Source organism: Podarcis melisellensis, assembly GCF_964234715.1.
Source record: "Podarcis melisellensis genome assembly, chromosome: 12".
NCBI classification, from domain to species: Eukaryota; Metazoa; Chordata; class Lepidosauria; order Squamata; family Lacertidae; genus Podarcis; species Podarcis melisellensis.
In genome coordinates this window covers 26,185,539-26,207,011 of record NC_138544.1, presented here as the reverse complement: position 1 = coordinate 26,207,011, position 21,473 = coordinate 26,185,539, and the positions used below count along the sequence as shown (strand labels likewise).

Genomic DNA, 21,473 nt, shown 5'->3' with positions numbered 1-21,473 from the left:
GGCTTCCCATAGGCATTACGTTGACCGCTGTGAGCTCATGATGCTGGGCTCCTCTCACATTTTAGAGCAAGGCATTGGATGATGACTGGAGATTAGCAGAAGGAACGAATGGAAAAAGTTGGTCCTTAGGGTACCCGGCTTTCACGAAGTCCACTTCCTTCACCTGAAAATCACAGAATTGTAGAGTTGGGGCTCTAACTCACGACCCTGAGATTAAGAGCCTTAAGAAACTCGATTTCCAAGGAGGAGCCGAGACTCTCGTTAAGCCCCATTAAGACCAGCAAGTTGATGAATGCACAAAGTTTTGTGGGCTGGAATCCATTTCATCAGCTGCATCGTTGGTCTTCAGGGCAGCTACCAAACTTTCTTAGCTGGCTTGTGTTTTCAATCAACTGTTCCACAGTCTCCAGGGCAGGGCGAAAACGGAGCAGGTTCTCGGGAAGGAGCGCGCCGCGCCGTGGCGAAACCAAGGCGCTCCGAAAGCTCAGCCTCACCCCCGCTACTCCTGCAGCGGCTTCCCGAAAAGCTTCTGCGCCTGCGCTCACCGACCCCCCCCCCGGCTTTCATGTGAAGAAGCGCGCAGCCAATCGGCAGCGGCGTCGGCACTCGCGTCATCCGGCGCGCCGAGGAGAGGGGGAGTTTCCCGGAGAGATTCCATTTGGAACGTTGAGTGTTCGTAAGTTCCATCCGAAGAACGTCGGGGTTCCTCCTCGGGAACCGACCGCCTGCCATGTGGCGGAGCAGCCGCTGCTTGCGGGCGCTGCTGAGGCTGAGGTCTTGGCAAGCCGCGGGAGGAGGAGGAGGAAGCAGCGGGTTGCGGGAGGCAGCGGCGGCGGCTCCCCGCGTTCCTTGGCGCGCGGGCTCGCTGGGGTTGCGGAGATTCAGCGCGGCGGGCAGCTCGGAGCTACGGGATGCAGAGGTGGAGCACGGCTTGCAAGAAGACGGGGCAGCCGGGCAAGAGCAGCGCATTGGCTCCGGTGCCGGAGAGGCCGCGGATGCGTCTGGTAAGTAGCGCCGAAGCCCCACTCGGGGTCGGGGCAGGCGGGTGGGCCTTGAACAGCTGTAACCTCCTCGCGCGGTGGTCCAGGGTCAGGGAGCGAAAGGTCCCGGGGTTCAGCCCCTGCAATCTCCAGGCAGAGCTCGGGAAAGAAACCTTGGAGCGCCGCTGCCTGTTCGTGTGGGCATCGGTGCGTTGGAAGCACGGGTAGTTTTGGCGGTGCAAGCTGCTCTCCTATGATCAAGGGCCAGAACGACTGACCGTCTGTAGGGGCAACCCTACTAAGCTTTTCGACGTACGATGCGGATGGGTCCTCCTTTCATAGAGTTGGAAGGGGACCCGAGGGACATCTAGTCCAACCCCTTGCAGTACAGGATTTACAGCATGATGCTGTTGCCCTAAGAAGAGTTTGTAGAAACTGCAGTGTGGACTTTCTGCTACATCACGGATGGAGAACATGCATGGCCCTCCAGATGCTGTTGAGCTCCAACCCCATCAGCCCCAGCCAGTGGTCAGACCTGATGGGAGTTGTAGTCCGAGAAGATCTGGAGGGACACTGTTCTAAAGCCTTTGAGATCCACCCTGTTCGTGGAAGTGGTGGCTATGTTCCATTAATATCTCTAAAGACTATGCATATTTAATTTTATTTATAGGAATACACACACACACAAAAGCTCATTAAGAAAATCAAGATAAATACAGTAAATACGTCACAGCATGCAATATTTTCAAATGTTCTCCCCATAGCTAGTGCAGGAGGAGAGGCAGGTGGGCACCTGCTTCCATCCTTGTGTACAAGTAGAGGAGCCATCTCCAACCTGGTGCCCTCCAGACGTTGTGGACCACACCTCCTAAAAGCCCCAGCCAGCAAGGCCAATGGCAAGGGATGAGTTCCTTGGCTGCTTTCCCCTCCCACCAGAGAGCAGATCCAAAAGCATCATAGCACACCAGACTTCACTTTCAAAGTCCTCTGCAGTGAGCTTTCAGATCCTTGCAAGCTCAGTGCACAGGGGGCACAGAGTTTTAGCTGACACCCCAAAGGCGCTGTATATTACCAGGTCCTGTAGCTTGATCCACACTAGGTTTAGCGCCATTTCATGAAAAGCTGCTTTCCATCTATTAAACCTCTGTAAGAATAGAAGCAAGTCAACCCAGATTTATTGGAAGGAAAGAGGGTATGATGTGTACGTAACCTGGCTATGATATATGATACCTTCCAGGGTATGATGTGTACGTAACCTGGGACATTGGTGTAACAATGGAAGGGACTGAGAGCAGGAGTGCAACTTGAGAGGGCAAATTCCATTCCAGAATAAAATTCAAACAATTTGTAATTTAAGCCATCACAAGTTTCAAGGGGTGGTGGGAAAGTTTAAACTGTGAAACAATAGCACCTCTCTTGTTTACAGCCTAGGGTACTTTTGCTTGCAGCCAATGAGGGGTCTTGATTGCTTAGTTTCAGTAGTGAACCGTCAGCTGCTCTTGTTGGTAACACACAAGACATTGAGCTAAATTGTAAATAAAATCTTTTGGGGATTATTCATTATTTGGGTCACCTCACTGATTATCTCAATTAGTCCCCTCAGAATAATAAGCAGTTAACTCTTTCCAGAGATTTCTGCATTTCCCCCCAGGATTTGTTATGCAGTTTGAAAGGATAAGGCAGATGTGCCTGGTTGCTTTTCTCTTCTTCAAATGTGACTCATTTAAAAGTGATATGCAGTAAGAAAAATTGTATTTATGTGGTGTTCCCATGCAGCATTCCGTGTTCAGTATCTTGTTTAAACTGGGTCATAGCCACTGTGCGTGTATTTGTGTGTAGTATGAACTCACCATAATTGCACCCAGGCAGAAAACATGCTGGCATGCTAACAACGTAGGTTTAGATGAATTGGTTCAGCTTAGGAGCAGCGTGTGTGAGATGCCACTTGTGAGTTTCTCTTGCACACTGGTGTCAAATTTAAAAATTGCCACAGAATGGAAATGGGTTGGAGATTATAATTCAGTTTGAGTTTGGCAAACCATATAGTAGAACGGCATATTCCAAAATCCTAGTCCAGAGTTAATAGAGGCACTCTTTGTAAAGCATAGGTAAATTTAAAGGTACCCCTGCCCGTACGGGCCAGTCGTGTCCGACTCTGGGGTTGCGCGCCCATCTCACTTAAGAGGCCGGGGGGCAGAGCTGTCCAAAGACACTTCAGGGTCACGTGGCCAGCATGACAAGCTGCATCTGGCGAGCCAGCGCAGCACACGGAAATGCCGTTTACCTTCCCGCTAGTAAGCGGTCCCTATTTATCTACTTTCGAGATAAATAGGTGCTTTTGAACTGCTAGGTGGGCAGGAGCTGGGACCGAAAGATGGAAGCTCACCCCGCCGCGGGGATTCGAACCGCTGACCATACGATCGGCAAGTCCTAGTCACTGAGGTTTTACCCACAGCGCCACCCGCGTCCCTTTGTAAACCATAGTTTGCAAATAAGGAACTAACCCCAGGAATGCACGCACCCCTTTCCTTCCTGCAATCTTTTTCTTTTCCACAGTCTCATTTTTATTCTGTTGACTCTTTCAGATCATGTCTCTTCAGTATTCAGCATTGACTACATGGTATCGCTTCTGAGACAAGAAAATGCCAAGGACATCTGCGTTATTGAGTTGCCTCCAGAACTGAAATACAGCCATTATTTTATAATTGTCAGCGGGACATCTCCCAGGCACCTCCATGCCATGGCTCAGTACCTGGTCAAAATGGTAAGTTAACTGCTCTGCACTCTTCTTAGTTTGGAGAAGCTTATTAACAGGGATGGCTGGGTATATACAAAGTATACTTGCAAATTTGCCCATTAGGGGAAAAATAGTAGATAATAAAATATAAGGCCCTGAGTATACCAAAGATTTCTGAATTACAAAGGAGATAAATTGGCTTCAACTAAGAGTGGGATTCCAGGAAAAAAGGTGTCCCAACAGGAAATTTGAGGAATATGGGAAAGGAAAAGGCATGATTTATCCCATAGATGGGGGACCTCTGGCTCACCATGTTGCTGGACTGCACTTCCTTGCCATTAGTGGCACTAATGTTGCTCTCAAATAGTTACTTTTCAGGGGTAGCAGGGGAATGGGACTCAGCTGACCAGGCAAGAGCTTTTCCTGCCTGCCTTTCCCCACCCTCCAGCCTTCGTAAGGGAGCAGTTTCCAGAGGAGGAGCTGGGAGAGGAATGGGACTCTATGCTGGCCACCAGTGAAGAGCTTGTTCCACCTGTCTTTACCTATCCTCCAGCGCTCGGAGCTTTCAGAAGGAAGTTGCTACCATGGTCATTCTGTGAATGTGTTTTGATGTAGTCTTCTGCTCAGTTCAGGTCATGGGGGCGGCGAGCGTGTGTGTGAATTCAGCAGTGCTTGTTTTGTTTTTGCTTGCTAACGTTAATATTTTGTGGATTATGAGTGTTGTGTAATGCTTTGCAAATTTTACAACGTGACTTTTTGTGTGGTTGTGCAGTTTAATCTATTATGTTTTGTTAATAGTGTTTTGAAGAAGGTAGTTGTTTTTTTGATTATTTAATGTAATTTATGTTGCAGTTGTGATGTTCTACTATGTTATTATTTATTGTATGTATGCCACTTTGTGACTTGTGAGAGTGAAAAGCAGCACAGAAATATAATAAATGAAATGAAATGGCAGAAACCAAATAACCTAATAAAATAAATGATGATGATACTTATTATTGTTACCCCAGCATATATAAAAACATAGTAAAACATCAAACATTAAAACAATAATTGTGACATAGGTCTCGTTTACTGCCAATGTTGTATGAGGGCGATGTATAGCATACCACACTTGTGAGTGGCAGCAACCATTTAATGGGTTTAATAACTACTGGTCTCTTGCTCATGAATGTGACTTTTTACACTGACTTTGTCTTCTGTTTCAGTACAAGCATTTGAGGACAGACTGGGATCCCCATGTTGTAATTGAAGGGAAAGATAGCGAAGATTGGATTTGCATAGATTTTGGTAAATCATTTTGTTTCTAGTAATGAGGCGTCAGACCGGAGCTTGAGAACGTCCTGGGTTTAGCCACAAACTATCAAAACACATTTGGATAGAAGTGGCTTCTTGCACCCAAACATACAGTGGTGCATAATTTGTTAACACAGATATTAATATCCTGCTTTCTGACCCTAAAGAAAGCATGTGCCAGTTTGGCGAGTTGTTCTGGCTTGGATTCTAAGCACTTAAATTCTGGTGCTGTAGCAGTGAACTACATTGCGGGATTGTTGTATACTACTCTCTCAACCCAGCTGCTTGTGTGGGGCTGGAAACGTATTCTGGGCTTTTGTAAAGTACTCAGAGCCTGAGCTGCAGTAGTCACCTTTCCAAGCGGCATTGCTACAGACATTGCTACATAAGCATGATACCTTCCCCCTGAAGATCAGAAATATATTGGTTTACTTTAATGAGAATTAAAGCATTTAAATCCCTTTTCAGTAGGAGGGAAAAGTCGGTTTCCTGCCCTTACTTAATGGGAAATGAAAGTGGGTGGCTTGATTCAATCTTAAACTATAGTTTGGAACTGTAGAGGAAGAGGAAGTTGTGGCAGGCTTCAGGTTCTTACACTCCCCTCTTCCCATTCCACCAGTCCTTGTCTGTTCATAGACTGAAAGCAGGCTAGTGTTGAGAGCTGGCATGGCCAGGCACCTGCCAAGGGCTCACATGCAGGGGGGCCATTGACAACAACCTGCTGGATTTGTTCATTACAACCACCACCCAGGTCCATGGGGAGCAGCGATGAGCAAGCAAGTAACTGGGGGAGGAACACCAACAGCTGCCACTTTTGACAAGAAGTTTCATCTTAATTGAAAGCAGTTTAGTTCATAAGCTAAGTAAAATGGATCTCGAATGTACATGTAACAGGAAATTGTGATTTGGTTAAGTGGAATCTTTTATATTGCTCTTCTCGTGTGCAAAAGAAGGCAGGGAAAAGGGAGTGCTAACATCAGTTCATCCCCAATTACAGCGAGCCTGTGAGATGCTTAGCTGATGGGTTGATTAGAAGTTTTAGTGGGGGGTATGTCCAACTCAAAACACACTTATCTGTAGGAGAACCGTATAGACCAAATTCACTGCTGCTTACTGTGACTCTTCTCATCCTCACAGGTAATATTGTGATCCATTTCATGTTGCCAGAGACACGCGAAATCTATGAACTGGAAAAGCTGTGGACGCTCCGATCTTACGATGATCAGTTGGCACGGATACTGCCAGAATCCTTGCCTGACGATTTCATAATTGGGCTAACTCCTGAACAGCAGTGACTGGTCTCCCAAGTAGGGGAAAGAACAGGTCTGCATGAAATATACCGCACAGCTGAGACTTGGGTGTCAGTTCGTGGGAAATGCAGCAGGAAGACCTTGGTGGCAAACAGAATCATACAGAATACTCCTCAAGTGAATTCGGGGCATATAAAAAATGAAACTTGGTTTATGTATTGCAAAAAGCATATGTTGTGGGTATAAAGCAGAGATTGACTTCTGAGAGCCTAGTCATAATTCCCCACCCCACCCCCCGAATCTGGGTTTTCTTACAAGTAGCTGCTGGTGGAACAAAAGTTGGTTGCAGGTAAAGTCTGTCTGAAAGGTATTTTGGCTAGTAATTTAGCCCAAAGTGGAAGGAATACATTCATTCTAAAATGGTTTTAGAATTTTATTCATTAACCTGGGCACATGTTGCCTATTGCTATTGGTCAGTTGTAGTCCCAAAACACATGGAGGGCTGAGTTTGCCTATGCCTGCTATAGGTGCTCCTATAACACCAGCTTGGGGGTAATGGTTGGCTGATCCATTTTCCTTTTCCAGAGGTTTATTAAGAGCAAACGAGAGAAGCCACAAGGGCCATTTGGATTTTGGTGCAGACCATCCTAATAGAAAGCTCAGTAGACCTACTACCATGTAGTCGCCTGTCCGCAACAACAGAACTGCTTTAAGTTGTCCTACTCGCCAACCACCACCATCCCATTCAACAGCCACCCAGAGCTGTATGAGTGTCCCACTGTTGTCACACAAACCACAAAAGTGAACCACGTCTAACGGAACTGTCTCAATGTGAATGTTGGAAGTACTATGACATACCCAAGTTTAGGGAACTCAAAGGTCAATCCAACTAATTTAGGCAGAAAGGTTGTTGTGTGCTAGATGGCTAGTGGCCCAAGTGGGATGATCCTAGCCCAGGCATCCCCAACCTTCGGCCCTCCAGATGTTTTGGACTACAATTCCCAACATCCCTGACCACTGGTCCTGTTAGCTAGGGATCATGGGAGTTGTAGGCCAAAACATCTGGAGGGCTGCAGGTTAGGGATGCCTATCCTAGCCAGTATGAGTACAGGCTTTCAGACTAACATAAGGGCTAGTTTCCTCCTCTGCCATCACTTTAAACGGAAACATGGAAAATTCAAGAAAGCATAAATGCTTCTATATTTTGAATATAAGCAGTATATACAATAGATGAAACAAATTAAAGGTAACTTGGAAGAAAACATTCTAGGACAGTGAATTTAAATTCATGATGAATAAAGGCTTGTTTGAAAGAGCAGACAACCGGTTTTGAGCAATAAAACCTTGCTTCATTTCATCTATGGCAGGAAGGAAGAATGAACTGATCTAACGTCACAAAGTTGCTACAAATACAGCTTAGATTCATTGCTTTCTCTGCACAGAAGAACTAACTTCCAGGCACACTGGTGAAGTCCTCCATTCTGTTCTAGAAAAATGTGGCAAACATTAATTTCATTAAAACAGTCAAAAGAAATGGTTTTCGAACACAGCTATTGCGTGTAAGTGAAATGACTGTGACAAGAAAAAGCGCTCATAAAGCAATTGGAACTTTAAAATGGAAGTTGAGTTCTTGACAACTAAGGCTTGCACCCAATGTAACCTCTCCTTCCATCTCAGCACTATGATGGCTAGGACTCCCCCATCCCACCCCAACACCTCTATTTGCACGCGGAAATGTATATTTGGCAATGTGCACCACTGTCATGTAACCCATGGAGGGTTAAGGCAACACCTGGAAGTGGTCCTTAGGTAGCCACCACTACCCAAGAGTGCGGACCCTAAAGTGGCATTTGTTATCAAGAAGTGATTTGGGTGGGTGGGTGTCATTCTCCATTCTAGCTTTTTAAAGGATCACTAACTCAAAAACCAGTATGCAGCAACATGCAGCCATATTGCAATAGTTCTGTCCTCTCATTACTGGTTTGCATGTTTCTGTTCATTAAACATTTGAAATACATCAATTTAATGCTTTGAAATATTTTGCTTTGTCATGAGAGAATGGGCCCTGTTCTCTCTCCCCCCATCCCTCCCCCCTCTGATTTCTACCATTGGACTGGGGATTTTGTTTCTCATTTCTACACCATTGCTGCTGTCGGCTAAGTTGTCCCTACATGGGATACTTCAAACACTACTTCCAAGGAAGTGCCAGGTGTGCTTTAAATTCTCTTTCAGAGAAATGTAACATTAGGAGAGAGTTAAAAGCAAGCAAGCATTTGACAGCCTTACTTTATATCTTGTTAATGAGGTGGCACATGGTATGAAACAAGTTTACATTGGGATAGAACTACCATTGTCTTCTAGATGTTTACATGCTATTGGTCTATATAATTGCATTCTGATGCTTAACATTTATTTGAACAGTGGCACTTAGCATATAAATTTGTCGTTTTACTGCCCCACAGCATACTGATGACTGCAGAAACCCTGTGCATGGATGTAAATTTGCAGCTGTCTCCATGTGCGCCATTATACTGCATCTCATCGGCCATTAAAAATCAGTTCCTTCTTGTCATAGGCCACTGAAAGAGGACTCATTCCCATTATCTTACAACTGTGAAGTTTTAAGATTATATTGAAGGTCTTTGTACATGGAGAGTATTGGGTTGATGGGCAGTTTAAACTGCTCTCTTCAAGTCCAAATCCCCTAAGCAAATTTCAGAAGTTTGCAGCTATTCAGTGTTAACCAAGGTAGGCCAGGATGCCTTATCACAGAACCACCAGTGCCTTCTCTGTAAGGTTGCAACATAAGGCTAAGATCTCATTTCAACAACAAATCATTTAACTGCCATGTTGTGGAAGAAGGGAACACAAAAGCAGTCACATATGTCTGATAATAGGAGTTAAACTCTTTATTCCATTCAGAGGCATCTGGCAAGTGAAGCTGCATTGGGGGCACATTACAGAGGAGAAATGATCAATACTTTTGTGAATACTGAAGTCATTTACAGAATCACTTCCTACCTATCTCCAAGTACTCCAAATTACCAAGTCTCAATTGAAAGTAAAAGACATGATTTTACCATTCTAAAGCCTAGAAGTTTAAGAAAAATTACAATATTTAAACCAGCAGATGTAAATGCAGCACTTATTTTGCAAAATAAAACTGTTATGGAAAAACAAGTCAATCTTTCCCCAATATTAAGAAAAGGATATTGAATTCAGACAACAAAAATTCACACTATGACCTTCTCTCAATTCTTCAGTAATTGTAAATTCATTGTAAGAAAAGTCTCCTAAAGATTAGGTTAAGTACTGTCCAAAATAGAAAAGAAACTTTCATTTTTCCCTTCTGCTAAACTACAACAAAGATTTGTGGTTTTTAAACCAATTAGTAAAGAAAAGATCCAGTAAAAAAAGAGAGAGAGAGATCGATCATTTTTCAAAAGTTATCTAACCTGTACAACAACGATCTTTGGGAAAATGATCTATTCTATGAAGAAATGCCTCTATTTTAATATCAATCTAAGAGGTAGATCAACAAAATGGTGAAACAAACTTTTTTTTTTGTTTTTGCTAATTGTGCCCCTCAACTCAGTGCAGCGTAGCAGTTCCAATCCTCTCATGCACAGAAACATCACAAACAAAAGGGTCCGAGGTAATAGCAAGGCTTGTGTACACGGGCAGGCGCGTACGCACACAGCAGTCTTTATGCACCATGTGTTGCCACATTGTTAAAACTGAGGTAGACTGAAGTTTATTGTAGAAACTCGAATGCATATTACCACAATCATGATTCAAATTACATTCTGAAATCAAAAATAAATTTGGTAAATTTCCTGCGATCCCTGCCTTTTGATAAGTTTTCTTCCTCCTTTTTTGTGGTCAGTTGCAGAATGTGCATAAATCTTGCTGTTATCTTATTTCATTAGCCAAGCCTGAGGTTGTATTCTTTTTATTTTATTTTATTTTTTAAAAAAACCTTCGAAGTGGCTTAGTGTGGCCCTTAGTAGCGGCTGGATATGTAAACTTAGCCTTTCAATACCTTTAAATGAGATCAAACAGAGTTTGATTCCTCCTCCTCCCCACACCCAATACTATGGTAACTGAAAATGGTAGGGAGCTATCTGCTGGAGGTGCAGAGAATCCACACCTCTAAACTGCTCCAGCAGATAAAGAATCCTACCAAACTGAAGATGAAGCTTGCTCTCTGAAACAGAACTGGCAAAGTACAAATGGGCTGCAAATGTTTAGGTGTAGCGTTAGTAGGTAGGTTGTGATGGTCAAAGGCACAAAGGGTTCATGCATTCAATCAAGTACAAAAAGGAAAAAAAAAACACGTCCAGTCTCCAAAAGACCTTCTAAAATTTACCCCCAAGCCCCAGCCTCTTGCCATCACTTCCTTGTTCTGTTCCCAACAAAAGTACCATCAAAAACTTTTTCATCCCATCGTAAAAGAAAAAAAATAATGGCATTGCTGCTATCAGAATGTTGGCATTTGTTTAAGTATCGTTTGAACATTCACTGATTCCCTACCCACCCCCACCCCAAATGATTGTGTTGACACCCTCAGATATAATCAAAGACTCTATTTTTCCATCTCACTCCTGTCAGCCAGCAGTTAGAAGCAATCTACTATATTTCTTTCCCTTCACCCGCTCAATAAACTCTGTAGTGCTCCTGACTATTGGCTGATCAAATTTTTCTTTTTTTAAAAAAATAAAATGCTTAAGAACTATTAGCTTTATAAAGTATACAAAATACCAAAAAGAAAAAAAAAGGAAAAAAGAAGAAGCAAAAAAGGAACAATTTCTTATTTGAGGTATTAAATGCCTGAGGTAGTTTAGTAAAATGCATATTTATCTTTTCATGCCCTGGCCAACACCAATGAACACTTCCCTTAGTTTATACATGGCAGTGTTATGTAAAAATGCAACCAAATGTTTAAAAGAAATGCCACTTGGTTAACATTGGGAGTAACACGTAACCTCGTTGTCAATGCCCTTGTTCTAAACCCCGCCCTCCCTCCCCAAACCCCACCCTCCAATTGTCTTTTCTTCTTTTACAAATGGACCTAGAAGAGCAATGCCTTTTCTTGTTAAATCAGTGAACTCAAAAGAGAAAGCTTCATTAAACCAAGTTCTAAAATTGCTGGGGAATAGCAAGAACAATAAAAGAAGACTAACAAGTTTATGTTAAACTGTGAGGAATAGAACAAAAGGGAAGTGAAGGGGTCCTTAAGTTTAAAGCTGGGTTTCAAAAGTAAGAGAGCCTAAAGAATACATTCTCAGAGACAGCATGCCAACTGTGGCCTGGTCCTCAAACAAGTGACTGGCTTTGTGAAACATCTGCATATCATTCCAACAGGTGCCCAGAACCTGTCCGTTACAGTCTCTCTCTTTGGTCTGGCATCTGTCTCCGAAGGGTCTTTTCCTAAACCTTTATTTCCGTCTCTGCTGTGGCTGTCCACTTTGCGCTGTTTTTTGTTGCTGCTGCTGCCTTCTTACCTGAGCCAGAATTTCCTGAATTTTTCGCTGGGCAAGCTGCAGAGAGTTAACAAAATTCCAACCATCACCTGTCATGTTAGGTTAACTTTTGTACCGCTTGCTTTCTCATCTCTTTCTCCCCCCCCCCCAATTATGTTATTCAAGTGCATTTGCGACTGTAAATACCTTCAAAATAAAGAAGACTGCAATTATAACTGTGCACAGCAGATAGCACATTTGGTTCCTGAAAAATGCTGCTACAATGATTAAACCATTAAAATGTTCTCTCTCAACAGCAAATTAAGTATACCAGTACATATATAAAACCAGCCACATAAAAATCAGTAACTTATACAGAACCAAATGTGTAAAAATGGGTTTTTGCTGCTCACCAAAAGACAGGAAGCGAGGGGACAGGACAGAATCCCACAATTTAAAATAATCCAGTATTTACTGATTGTTGAACTAGTAACAATATTTCCCCCTTGTTTTCTTGTCAGGACTACAAAGGTAATGGTGACATTTCAATGGGTTCAAGGGGAAATTTCATGCCAGCTCATTTTTAACTAAATTTCTATTCTCATCTTTGGGGTACATCACTGAAAAAAATCGAAGGTTTACACCTACCTGGCATGCATAGAAATGGCCAGTAATTTTCACAACCACCTGATCATTTTCATCTGGTGTCTGGTCACGTGGAACTACAACTTCGGCACTTGTCAAATTCTGAAGCTCATTTACCTGTGTAAAACAAATTGTACAATCACTGCACTGCTGTACCATGTTTTATAATATAAATTGGGGTTGCTTTTTTTTTTTAAAGTAATTGGTTTATTAGTCAACTTTTCGTCAGCTACTTGCCGTTTTGCCTCCTTTACCAATAACTCTACCAGCAGCATAGGATGGCACTTTGATATGAGCTTCAAGTTTCACTTCTTCTTTAGGTCCAAAGAAATTTTCTTCCTTAAGTTTCCCATAGATTCTTCCTTGGGCCTTTAAAATAAAATATATGCCAATCAAATCAGTCTGCCACTAAATTCAGCCCTACATACCAACCCCATGAAGCTACAGAAAAGATTACATTTCCTTTCTAATTCCATATTATCAGCAATAGGCATAATGGTAGAAACAAATCTGAAGATTATGTTAAAAAAAAATTAAATTACAGTTTTGATAAATTCATACAATCACTTTACATTTTGGCACCTGACACAAATGACATCAGGATGAGAATGTACAAGCTTCTGGTGGTGACTAGAAGAGGGCGGAAGTAACTATTAGGAGAAAGAAAAGGAAAACCCCTAAACCACACCAGGAGCATTGCATTTGCAGCTATGGAAGCTCAGTGCAGAGAGACATGGAAACACTGCTTCTGCGAAGGAGCAATTTGAACTGAGGACTGCAAATAACACTACCATGATTTTGTTGACTGGCTGCATTTAAAACAGTCGCCACATAGTTTCTTCTACCTACATTAAAAAATGTTAACAGGTATACGCTTTTATTCTTAACATGATGGCAGAAAGTAAGGAGGAATTAAAGAACCTTTTAATGAGGGTGAAAGAGGAGAGCGCAAAATATGGCCTGAAGCTCAACATCAAAAAAACTAAGATCATGGCCACTGGTCCCATCACCTCCTAGCAAATAGAAGGGGAAGAAATGGAGACAGTGAGAGATTTTACTTTCTTGGGCTCCATGATCAATGCAGATGGTGACAGCAGTCACGAAATTAAAAGACGCCTTCTTCTTGGAAGAAAAGCAATGGACAAACCTAGACAGCATCTTAAAAAGCAGAGCCATCATCTTGCCAACAAAGGTCTGTATAGTTAAAGCTATGGTTTTCCTACTAGTGATGTATGGAAGTGAGAGCTGGAACATAAAGAAGGCTGATCGCCGAAGAATTTATGCTTTTGAATTATGGTGCTGGAGGAGACTCCTGAGAGTCCCATGGACTGCAAGAAGATCAAACCTATCCATTCTTATGGAAATCAGCCCTGAGTGCTCACTGGAAGGACAGATTGTGAAGCTGAGGCTCCAATACTTTGGCCACCTCATGAGAAGAAAAGACTCCCTGGAAAAGACCCTGATGTTGGGAAAGATTGAGGGCACAAGGAGAAGGGGACGACAGGATGAGATGGTTGGACAGTGTTCTCGAAGCTACCAGCATGAGTTTGACCAAACTGCGGGAGGCAGTGGAAGACAGGAGTGCCTGGCATGCTCTGGTCCATGGGGTCACGAAGAGTCGGACACGACTAAACAACAAATGGAACATCACACATAAGCAACTTACTCAATTAACAAGGCAGAAGGGTTTTCACCTTCTCTTGACTATGCATGTTTTGTCTTAAAACTATTAATGAAAGTCAAGATAGCACAAGAGCCAAACACTATACCTTGAACTGTGCCTCTGGTGGTCCAGTGATTATCACCATTCTTAGCTTTGCATCTGGTCCTTCGGCAGGTGCAATCTAGAAAAGAAGTGACAGATTAGGAACTTCTTGGATGCCCTCTCCTCACTACTCAATGAGATGAATAATAGGGTGGTGTTGTTTTTAAATGAAAACCACTACCATCTTGCTGTTCCAGTACAAATGCACTGGCAACATTAAGCATGGATATTAGTGTTAATGTTTTCCTACAAATTGTGAACCCTTATATGAGGGTACAAATCCACTGGTGATTGCTTTTAAAAAGGGAAATAATGTGCTCCTGATGTCAGTCAATCTTACTACTCCATCCAAGTATTTGTGATTATAGGCTAAGCAATACCACTTTCCTAAAAAATGGAGCTGGATAAAGCTGAGAGGTGAGATCATGGAAAATTTCAGCAGTGCCGGCAGAACTGGGGGGTGGAGCAGGAAGAGAGAGACAGGGAGAATGATGTATGAAGAGGTAAGATCACTAGTCAGATACACTGTATGACACAATCACTGAAAAAATCCTTTGAACAGTAACAGAGAAAAATTCTAACCAATAACCTCTTATCCCCACTTCAAAACAAGAAAGTTGAATTTATGGCAAAATAAGCTTCAATTAAAAAACATGGCCCAAAGGTCTAAACCATCTTAAAGAACAAAAAGTCAAGCCCACCTAGGTGGCAGGTTTGTTTTTGTACAGCTTATATTTCACCCCTCAAAGAACTTCTAGAAACATGTTTGCAATTATCTTGTCTCTGAAGGAGAGAGTACCATTTACTGCTTTACAGTCAAAGCAGGGTGTCTAAGGTAGACACAGAAACAGAGCAAACTTGCAGAAACTTGCTGACAGTTATAAAGATTGGGGATATTCGAAGTTGATCAGTTTAATATTACCTTAATAGATGCACCTGCAAAACGAGAAAGTTGTTTGATGTGTTGCCCCTGCTTGCCAATAATGGCGCCCACTGCCAAGGCTGGGATGAACAGATGAACAGTCTCAGACTCTGGCTGTTGCTGGAATAGGTAAGTGGGGGGAAAGATCAGGCAAAGAACCATCTGAACGGTAGCAATCAAGTTGTAGTTGCCAACCGAAAGCAAACAGATACGCTTTATTTCCAACCACCATGTGTGGCTGAGTAGCTGTTTTCTAACAACGAAGAAATTCATTCTACTTGAAAGATTAAATCTACCAGGTTTCTAAATATGCAACTCTAGATTTTTGTGTTTTAAGAACTACACACAAGAGGTTTGGAACAAACATAACGTAGCAAAAAAATTGCATTACATGATCAGCGGCAAACTTTAAGGTTACAACCAGATGTCAAGGAAATAAACTACTATCTGACTTTTAGAAGACTTCTGAAAGCAGCCCTATATAGGAAAGTTTTTAATGTCTGATATTTTACTCTGTTTGATGTTTAAATTTATTGGAAGCTGCCCAGAGTAGCTGGGGCAACCTGTCAGTAGGGTGGCATATAAATAAAAATGTTTTATTATTACTAATGAAGTCTCTTGCGTGCAGCACCTGGATTCTCTTGGCAGCAATCCCATAACATCAAAAAAGGACTTCATTGTTGTATAACTGTCTATCTTTTGTTTTGTTTAGTCATTTAGTCGTGTCCGACTCTTCGTGACCCCATGGACTGATTTATAAAGAATAACTGGTTGATTAAGGTGTTCTGCTATTTAATACACAATGATTTACTATGTCTGACATATTGGGTTGACATCTTTCTGTTAATACACAATTCCATTATTACCTCTATTGAAAAGCCATATGTAGCACAAAACAAATTGTTTTCCCAGTCATTTATTGTAAGAGATATCCCTCTGCACTCAGTTACTATGTCCAATACATCCTGAAGTAATCTTATAAAATGAGTTCATTATCTTTACTGAAGTCAGATTGTGCAGACGTATTATGCTTCAGATATATTTAAAAACAGAAAACCAAAGCACACAAAGAAAATCCAGGGAACAAAACCAAACACAAACTTCTTGGTGGTGACAGAACTTAGAGAGCACTAGTGTAGGCTCTGATTCACGTATTGAAAGAAGTACAAACAATATTGCAAGTAAACACATATAAAATAATCAGTTATGTTAAGCATAGCTAAAAGAATTTCACAATTTGTTAGCTCCAAAGGTTCCTGTGGAGGAATAAAAGCTTTGGATCAAACACCACACGTTTCCCTGTCATATATGTCACCATATGCATACTTATGCACTAGTAGAAACTCTTTGGTCTAAGCTCCTCCAATAGCCAATTCTAATAGTGAGTGCCAATAGGACTGGAGCAAAAACGAGACAACTGCTGGGGGCGGGGGATATTATGTGATGTTGACTGTCATTGTAAAAGAAAAGCTTCCGGAGAGATTACAGTGAGGACTAAGATGCCTTCCAGGACATGCAAATTTCTAGATGCCTAAGCCACAGTTAATACTTGTCTGCACAGCATTTTGAGTGGCAACATGAACACTGTCCTGAAAATCACCCCTCTTTTGAGTGACCATTTGTGCCCCCAGGGTGATTTCTGGGTTAACATTTCTCAGAGGTTTTCAGGATGGTGGTGGCTTTCCTTAAAAATACCTTCTAGGGCTGAGATGGGGATGGTTTATATTTAAACAAGATGGGACATTTGTATTTCCTCTTTTTAAAGAAAAATATCACACACCATCTCCTTCCAAGCCTCTGCGATGTATTCCACTTCCAGGATTCCAGACCCAGAATTTCCATGGAATCATGAGCCAGAAGTGGAATGTGGTTTGGTGGGGGCTGGCATGCAACACTTTTTTAAGCTGGGGGTGGGGAAAAGCTTCCTCCCTTGTTTTAGTAATTACTAGGGCAAGCTACACCTAACACTTCAAAACTTTGGAAAAATTTCCCCTTTCCCCCTGTATTTTGGCACATTTCTATTTTGTCCCTCATTCCCATGAATGGACAAAATCAGGTACGCTGAAGTTATCTGCATAGTTCTAGACAACATCTTTAGATGGTTCCCTCTTCTGCCTCGCTCCAGTTTTCTTCTTTTCTTAAATGTGCCTGTCATCTTTTGGCAAGCTCACTAGAACACAGTCTAGCTGGAACCAGCCTCTTATGTCAAAGGCAGTTGTTTTGGGAGTGAGCACTGAGACTTTGCCTCCTATGGTATGAAATTGGAGACTCCCTTTCCAGCCCAGAGGACAGGCCCTCTTCCCATGCCGGTTGCTGTCCTCCCATCAAAGCGACTTTAGAAAGGATGTCTTTGGGGAGTAAACTTAATGCCCCAATTAGCTTCTCTTCTGTACTGCCAATGATACTAGTAGCTCCATCCCTTTCTGTTACCTCACACCACCATGTAGTGTGCTCTAACGTAACTTTTGAGGTGTTTTAATTATTTCACTGTACACCAACAACAGATGTAGGGAAGAACACAGGGCTTCTCACTGCATTGTTTATCTTCCCTCCTCTATTATAGAATCCATGTTGCTGTTGCATTAACGTTTCAATTAAGTGGCCTAAAAAATAAACAAACATGTTGCTCTTAAAATATCTGAATTTTCTTGTTTCTAGTGTATTTTGGATTATGTAAGCTGACGGTTGGAATGGCTAAGCCCTAAAAGGCAGCCCTATAATATGTATGAGCTATTTATAAAAATATTAGTATATCGCTATATCATAAAGCTATATAAAAGTGGTTTACAACAGTAAAAACATAAAACTGTACAGCAAAAGTTAAAAACAACTCAAAAACAAATATCAGTAAACCACGGTGGTAGGATGTACTCTTAATTGCCTGCAAAGGCATGACAGAATAGAAAAGTTTCCAGCAGGCGTCTGAAAGTTGGCACAGAAGGCATCTGCTGAATCTCTATTGGCAGAGTATATCGCAGGATTGGGCTGATGACATTACAGGCTCAGTTTCTCATTATCAAATGAACCTCACCAAGTCGGGGAAAGACCATTGACACTCCTGCAGATGATCTCAGTGATCCAGCTGGGATATCAGGGTTCTGGCAGTCCCTGAGCTACCCTGGTCCTAAGTTTATCAGAGCTTTGTAAATTAATACAGGAAGTTTTAACAATTGTGTCACATTTTCTTGACCAGAAGCTCCCATCAGCAATCTGGTTGTTGCATTCTGCACCAGCTGGAACTTACAAACCAGCCCCACATAGAGTGCGTTAAAGTAATCCAGCCTTCAGATTACCAACACCTGGACTAAAGTGGTCAGGCTGGTGGTATGAAGCTGGGTAAAAGGCACTCCTAGCCAAAGAGGACGCTGAGGCCTCTAGTGAGAAAGATGTACCCAGGAGTACCTGAAAGTGATCCACTTGTTCCTTCACAGGGAATGAAACCCCATTCACAAGAGGCAGATTGCCAATTTCCCAAACATGCAAATGTGTCAATGCTGTCCAAAGACTTGGCTAATTCTGTTAAAGGTGTTTCAGTTATTCACTTCCCCTTACTACTCCCTCTTATGTTGAATTTACACATTACTCAATACACTGCACACTAGAGGGATGTGCAGTCCTGTATCACTTGCCTTGTTTAACAAGATGTATAGGGAAAGGAATCTCACAGACCAATCCCTCAGGATTCAATACTAATGTCTGATCCACGGGGGACAGGGCTGGGAATGCCCTTATCATGCAAAAATACAAAAGGTGAGTCACCTACATATGATATCTGTTACAATAATTTTCATTCCTTCTTGTTTGTATGCTGCTCAATGGAATCTTGGATCAGAACACATGGTGAGGTACAACCTACCTCCCTGTTACAATCTAATGATAAGCCCAATTCTCACCTATAGGTACCAGTGATTCAAAACATGAAGAGCTATAACCAAGTGCCTGCAATAAAGGAAGATATATAATTACCCCAAATGGAGGATATGAAGAGGCAGCAGCAGCTGAAGCGACACCTACTGTGGGAGGCGGTATCCCTGAAGAAGAAGGTGGGAAGAGACCCAAGGCATTCAGATTTAATCCTGGAATTAAATGTGCTTGAAGCTGCAATGATACAGGAGATGATTAGCCACTCCCTCTTAATAACGTGCTCTTGTTCAAATTTCAAAATGTTTTAGCTTAGAGACATTCAACTTGGCAAACAACAAGTGTCAAAATCCTGTATCATTTTTTAAATGTTCAACATGAAGTAGGGCAGATGTCACTATTCTGCTAGAAGCAATTGTACTTTGACTCTATGAACCACTGTGTTAGCCAAAAAAAGAGGTTTAAATAAAATGCACCTTATGGTGCTATGGCAGTATTGCAAGTCAGATTAAGCAATCACTGTGAAATGCATGCAGCACGGCCAATAACAAACTCATATTCGTTCAACAAATGTAATGAAACATTTTCCAGAAGCACCCTACAAGACGGATGGGGAAATGGTGGCCCCATACTGTTGGACTCTGACACTCAGCAACCCAAGCAAATGCAGCGAATGGCCAGGGGTGATGGGTTTGATGTGTGTGTACTGAACTAGACTGGTTTTCTATCTGAAGGGACAAACATATGCATCAGTCTCTCTCTATGAAGCTGATGGTTGGGTATCAACCTGAATGCTTTCCTCCACTGAAGTAAAAAAGATACAATATATTTATTGGGAGGAAATCAAATAAATGACTAACTTACCCGCCTCCCAACCCCCAAATTAGAAATCAACTTACATTCATAGCAGCTATATCATTTTCATATGACTCCCTGATTTTCTTCATTATTTCTTCCTCAGCCTTGGCACATGTTTCAATACTGCCTTTAACTGTAATGGTCCTTTCTGGATTATAGAGCGTCAAGTCCTGTAATCTACAAAGCAGAAAGCAGTCAACTGCTATGCATGTAATGGTTTGTATTTAAAGCTGAAACAGAAAGTAATTATACCTTGAAAACTTCAGAAATGCACTCTATGGAATGTGCACAACTGAATTATCCTAGCTGCTGAAGCCCCAAGGGAGAGGTAGTCTCTGAAACTGTTGCTTGTGGGATCCCATGGCCAAGACTACCTGCAAGCCAGCCCTCCTTCAGACATTATAGCTGGGTGTTACCAAACTACTAGTTGTTGGAGCAGGCACAGCCTCCTTCGAGAACCACATTTGGCCAGAGCAACACGCCAAGTAAGCAGAACTAGATGGCTCAAGGAAGGAGCCTTCTCCTGTGCAGCAATCTAATGGGAATAATCTGCCTGTCTACTTTTCTATATTTGCCCTGCTGAGGTGTCTCTAATAAGGCAGCAAAACATACATACATACATACATACATACATACATACATACAAAAAGCCACCCATGGATTGCAAACAGATATACTGTTCAGATTTAAAGGGGCACTTTCCCCATCTCCACTCAAAAAACAATTGAAAAAGGCACTCCTGTCTATTCCCTTCCTTGAATTTCAGCCAAAGAAAATGGAGAAGAGCTTAAATAACAGTTAAATGGTTGAAAGGAGGATGAAAGCGTGTATTTTTGTTTCGAGGGAAACGAAATGGCAGATGCAACAAAATGGTGGTGGAAATGGGCACTAAAATGGTGGGTGGACACCAGGAATAAAAGTATAACACTATTAGACACACATCACACTCAAAGTTGAGGCAGACAGAGGAAGAAAACACAAGTTGAAACGATGGAGGCACAAGATAGAAATTACGTTGAGAATAACTAGTCTGAGGAGAGCATACATGAGGCAACAGCAACCATGACTGAATTCAATGGAGGCAGGAAGCAAATCACAGCATCATTGCAGCATCAACCTACTTCCAAAGTGTTTGTTCCTCCTCCATAAGGTGGAGTCCAGCTAGCCAAAGAGAAATAGCAGAGCCAAGAATCCTTCTAGCCCCAGGAGGCGAAGGAGGAGTCTGAGCTTTTAGTCTTTGCTATTTTAAAGATACCCATATGTATGCTAAATGACAATCACTTCTCAAATCAGTTTACTGTTTAGCGAAGAACACATTGTTGCATACTAGTACATCAAACACACAACATAATTTGTTGTGATTTGTGTCTTAGTGTTGCACAATGATTTGCATTTTTGTTTAAGATATATGTGTTGAATTCAATTTGCTACAGATGAAAAGAACTTCACAGTTCATTTCATCTGTATTGCTACCAGTCATAAACTTGGCAAACAACAACAAAAATCCAACAAAACATATATAGTTCAGACAGAAATGAAATGTATCTAATTTATAAACATTTGTTAACAATCTTCCACCGCAAGACACCAAGATAAAATTACCTTTCCTGTCCTATAAAGCAAAAGGCTCCAAATCACCTGGCACCCCATTTTCCCAAGCATATTGTCAATTATTAAAACAGAACTGATCCAAGGGA

General features: G+C 42.0%; 2 protein-coding genes across 4 annotated transcripts in view; one reads left to right on the top strand and one right to left on the bottom strand.

The window, feature by feature from the left end:
- Positions 1-628: 628 nt before the first annotated feature.
- MALSU1 (mitochondrial assembly of ribosomal large subunit 1) lies at positions 629-6,397 on the top strand. Its single transcript, XM_081883462.1, has 4 exons — positions 629-1,004; positions 3,566-3,744; positions 4,926-5,007; positions 6,151-6,397. Exons 1-4 carry the CDS (start codon positions 731-733, stop codon positions 6,306-6,308), a joined length of 693 nt encoding a protein of 230 aa, XP_081739588.1. The 5' UTR covers positions 629-730; the 3' UTR covers positions 6,309-6,397.
- A 2,757-nt stretch (positions 6,398-9,154) lies between these two features.
- The window catches only part of IGF2BP3 (insulin like growth factor 2 mRNA binding protein 3), a 66,838-nt gene continuing 54,519 nt past the window's right edge, over positions 9,155-21,473 (bottom strand). For 2 of the 3 annotated variants that reach the window (XM_081883266.1, XM_081883267.1), the window contains 7 exons: positions 19,818-19,953; positions 19,024-19,155; positions 15,058-15,177; positions 14,140-14,214; positions 12,608-12,739; positions 12,374-12,487; positions 9,155-11,803 (listed from right to left, as the gene is read on the bottom strand). In XM_081883266.1, the coding sequence (XP_081739392.1) occupies positions 11,702-11,803; positions 12,374-12,487; positions 12,608-12,739; positions 14,140-14,214; positions 15,058-15,177; positions 19,024-19,155; positions 19,818-19,953 (811 nt within the window). In that variant the 3' untranslated portion in view covers positions 9,155-11,701. The remainder of the gene's footprint in view (positions 11,804-12,373; positions 12,488-12,607; positions 12,740-14,139; positions 14,215-15,057; positions 15,178-19,023; positions 19,156-19,817; positions 19,954-21,473) is intronic. The other variant, XM_081883268.1, reaches the window with a different exon arrangement.

Excerpts from the sequence above, each read along its gene's own strand:
- MALSU1 (XM_081883462.1), top strand. The coding sequence starts at position 731 with ATGTGGCGGAGCAGCCGCTGCTTGCGGGCGCTGCTGAGGCTGAGGTCT. Across the intron at positions 3,745-4,925 it reads CTCAGTACCTGGTCAAAATG|TACAAGCATTTGAGGACAGA; the intron begins GTAAGTTAACTG and ends CTTCTGTTTCAG. Across the intron at positions 5,008-6,150 it reads TTGGATTTGCATAGATTTTG|GTAATATTGTGATCCATTTC; the intron begins GTAAATCATTTT and ends TCATCCTCACAG.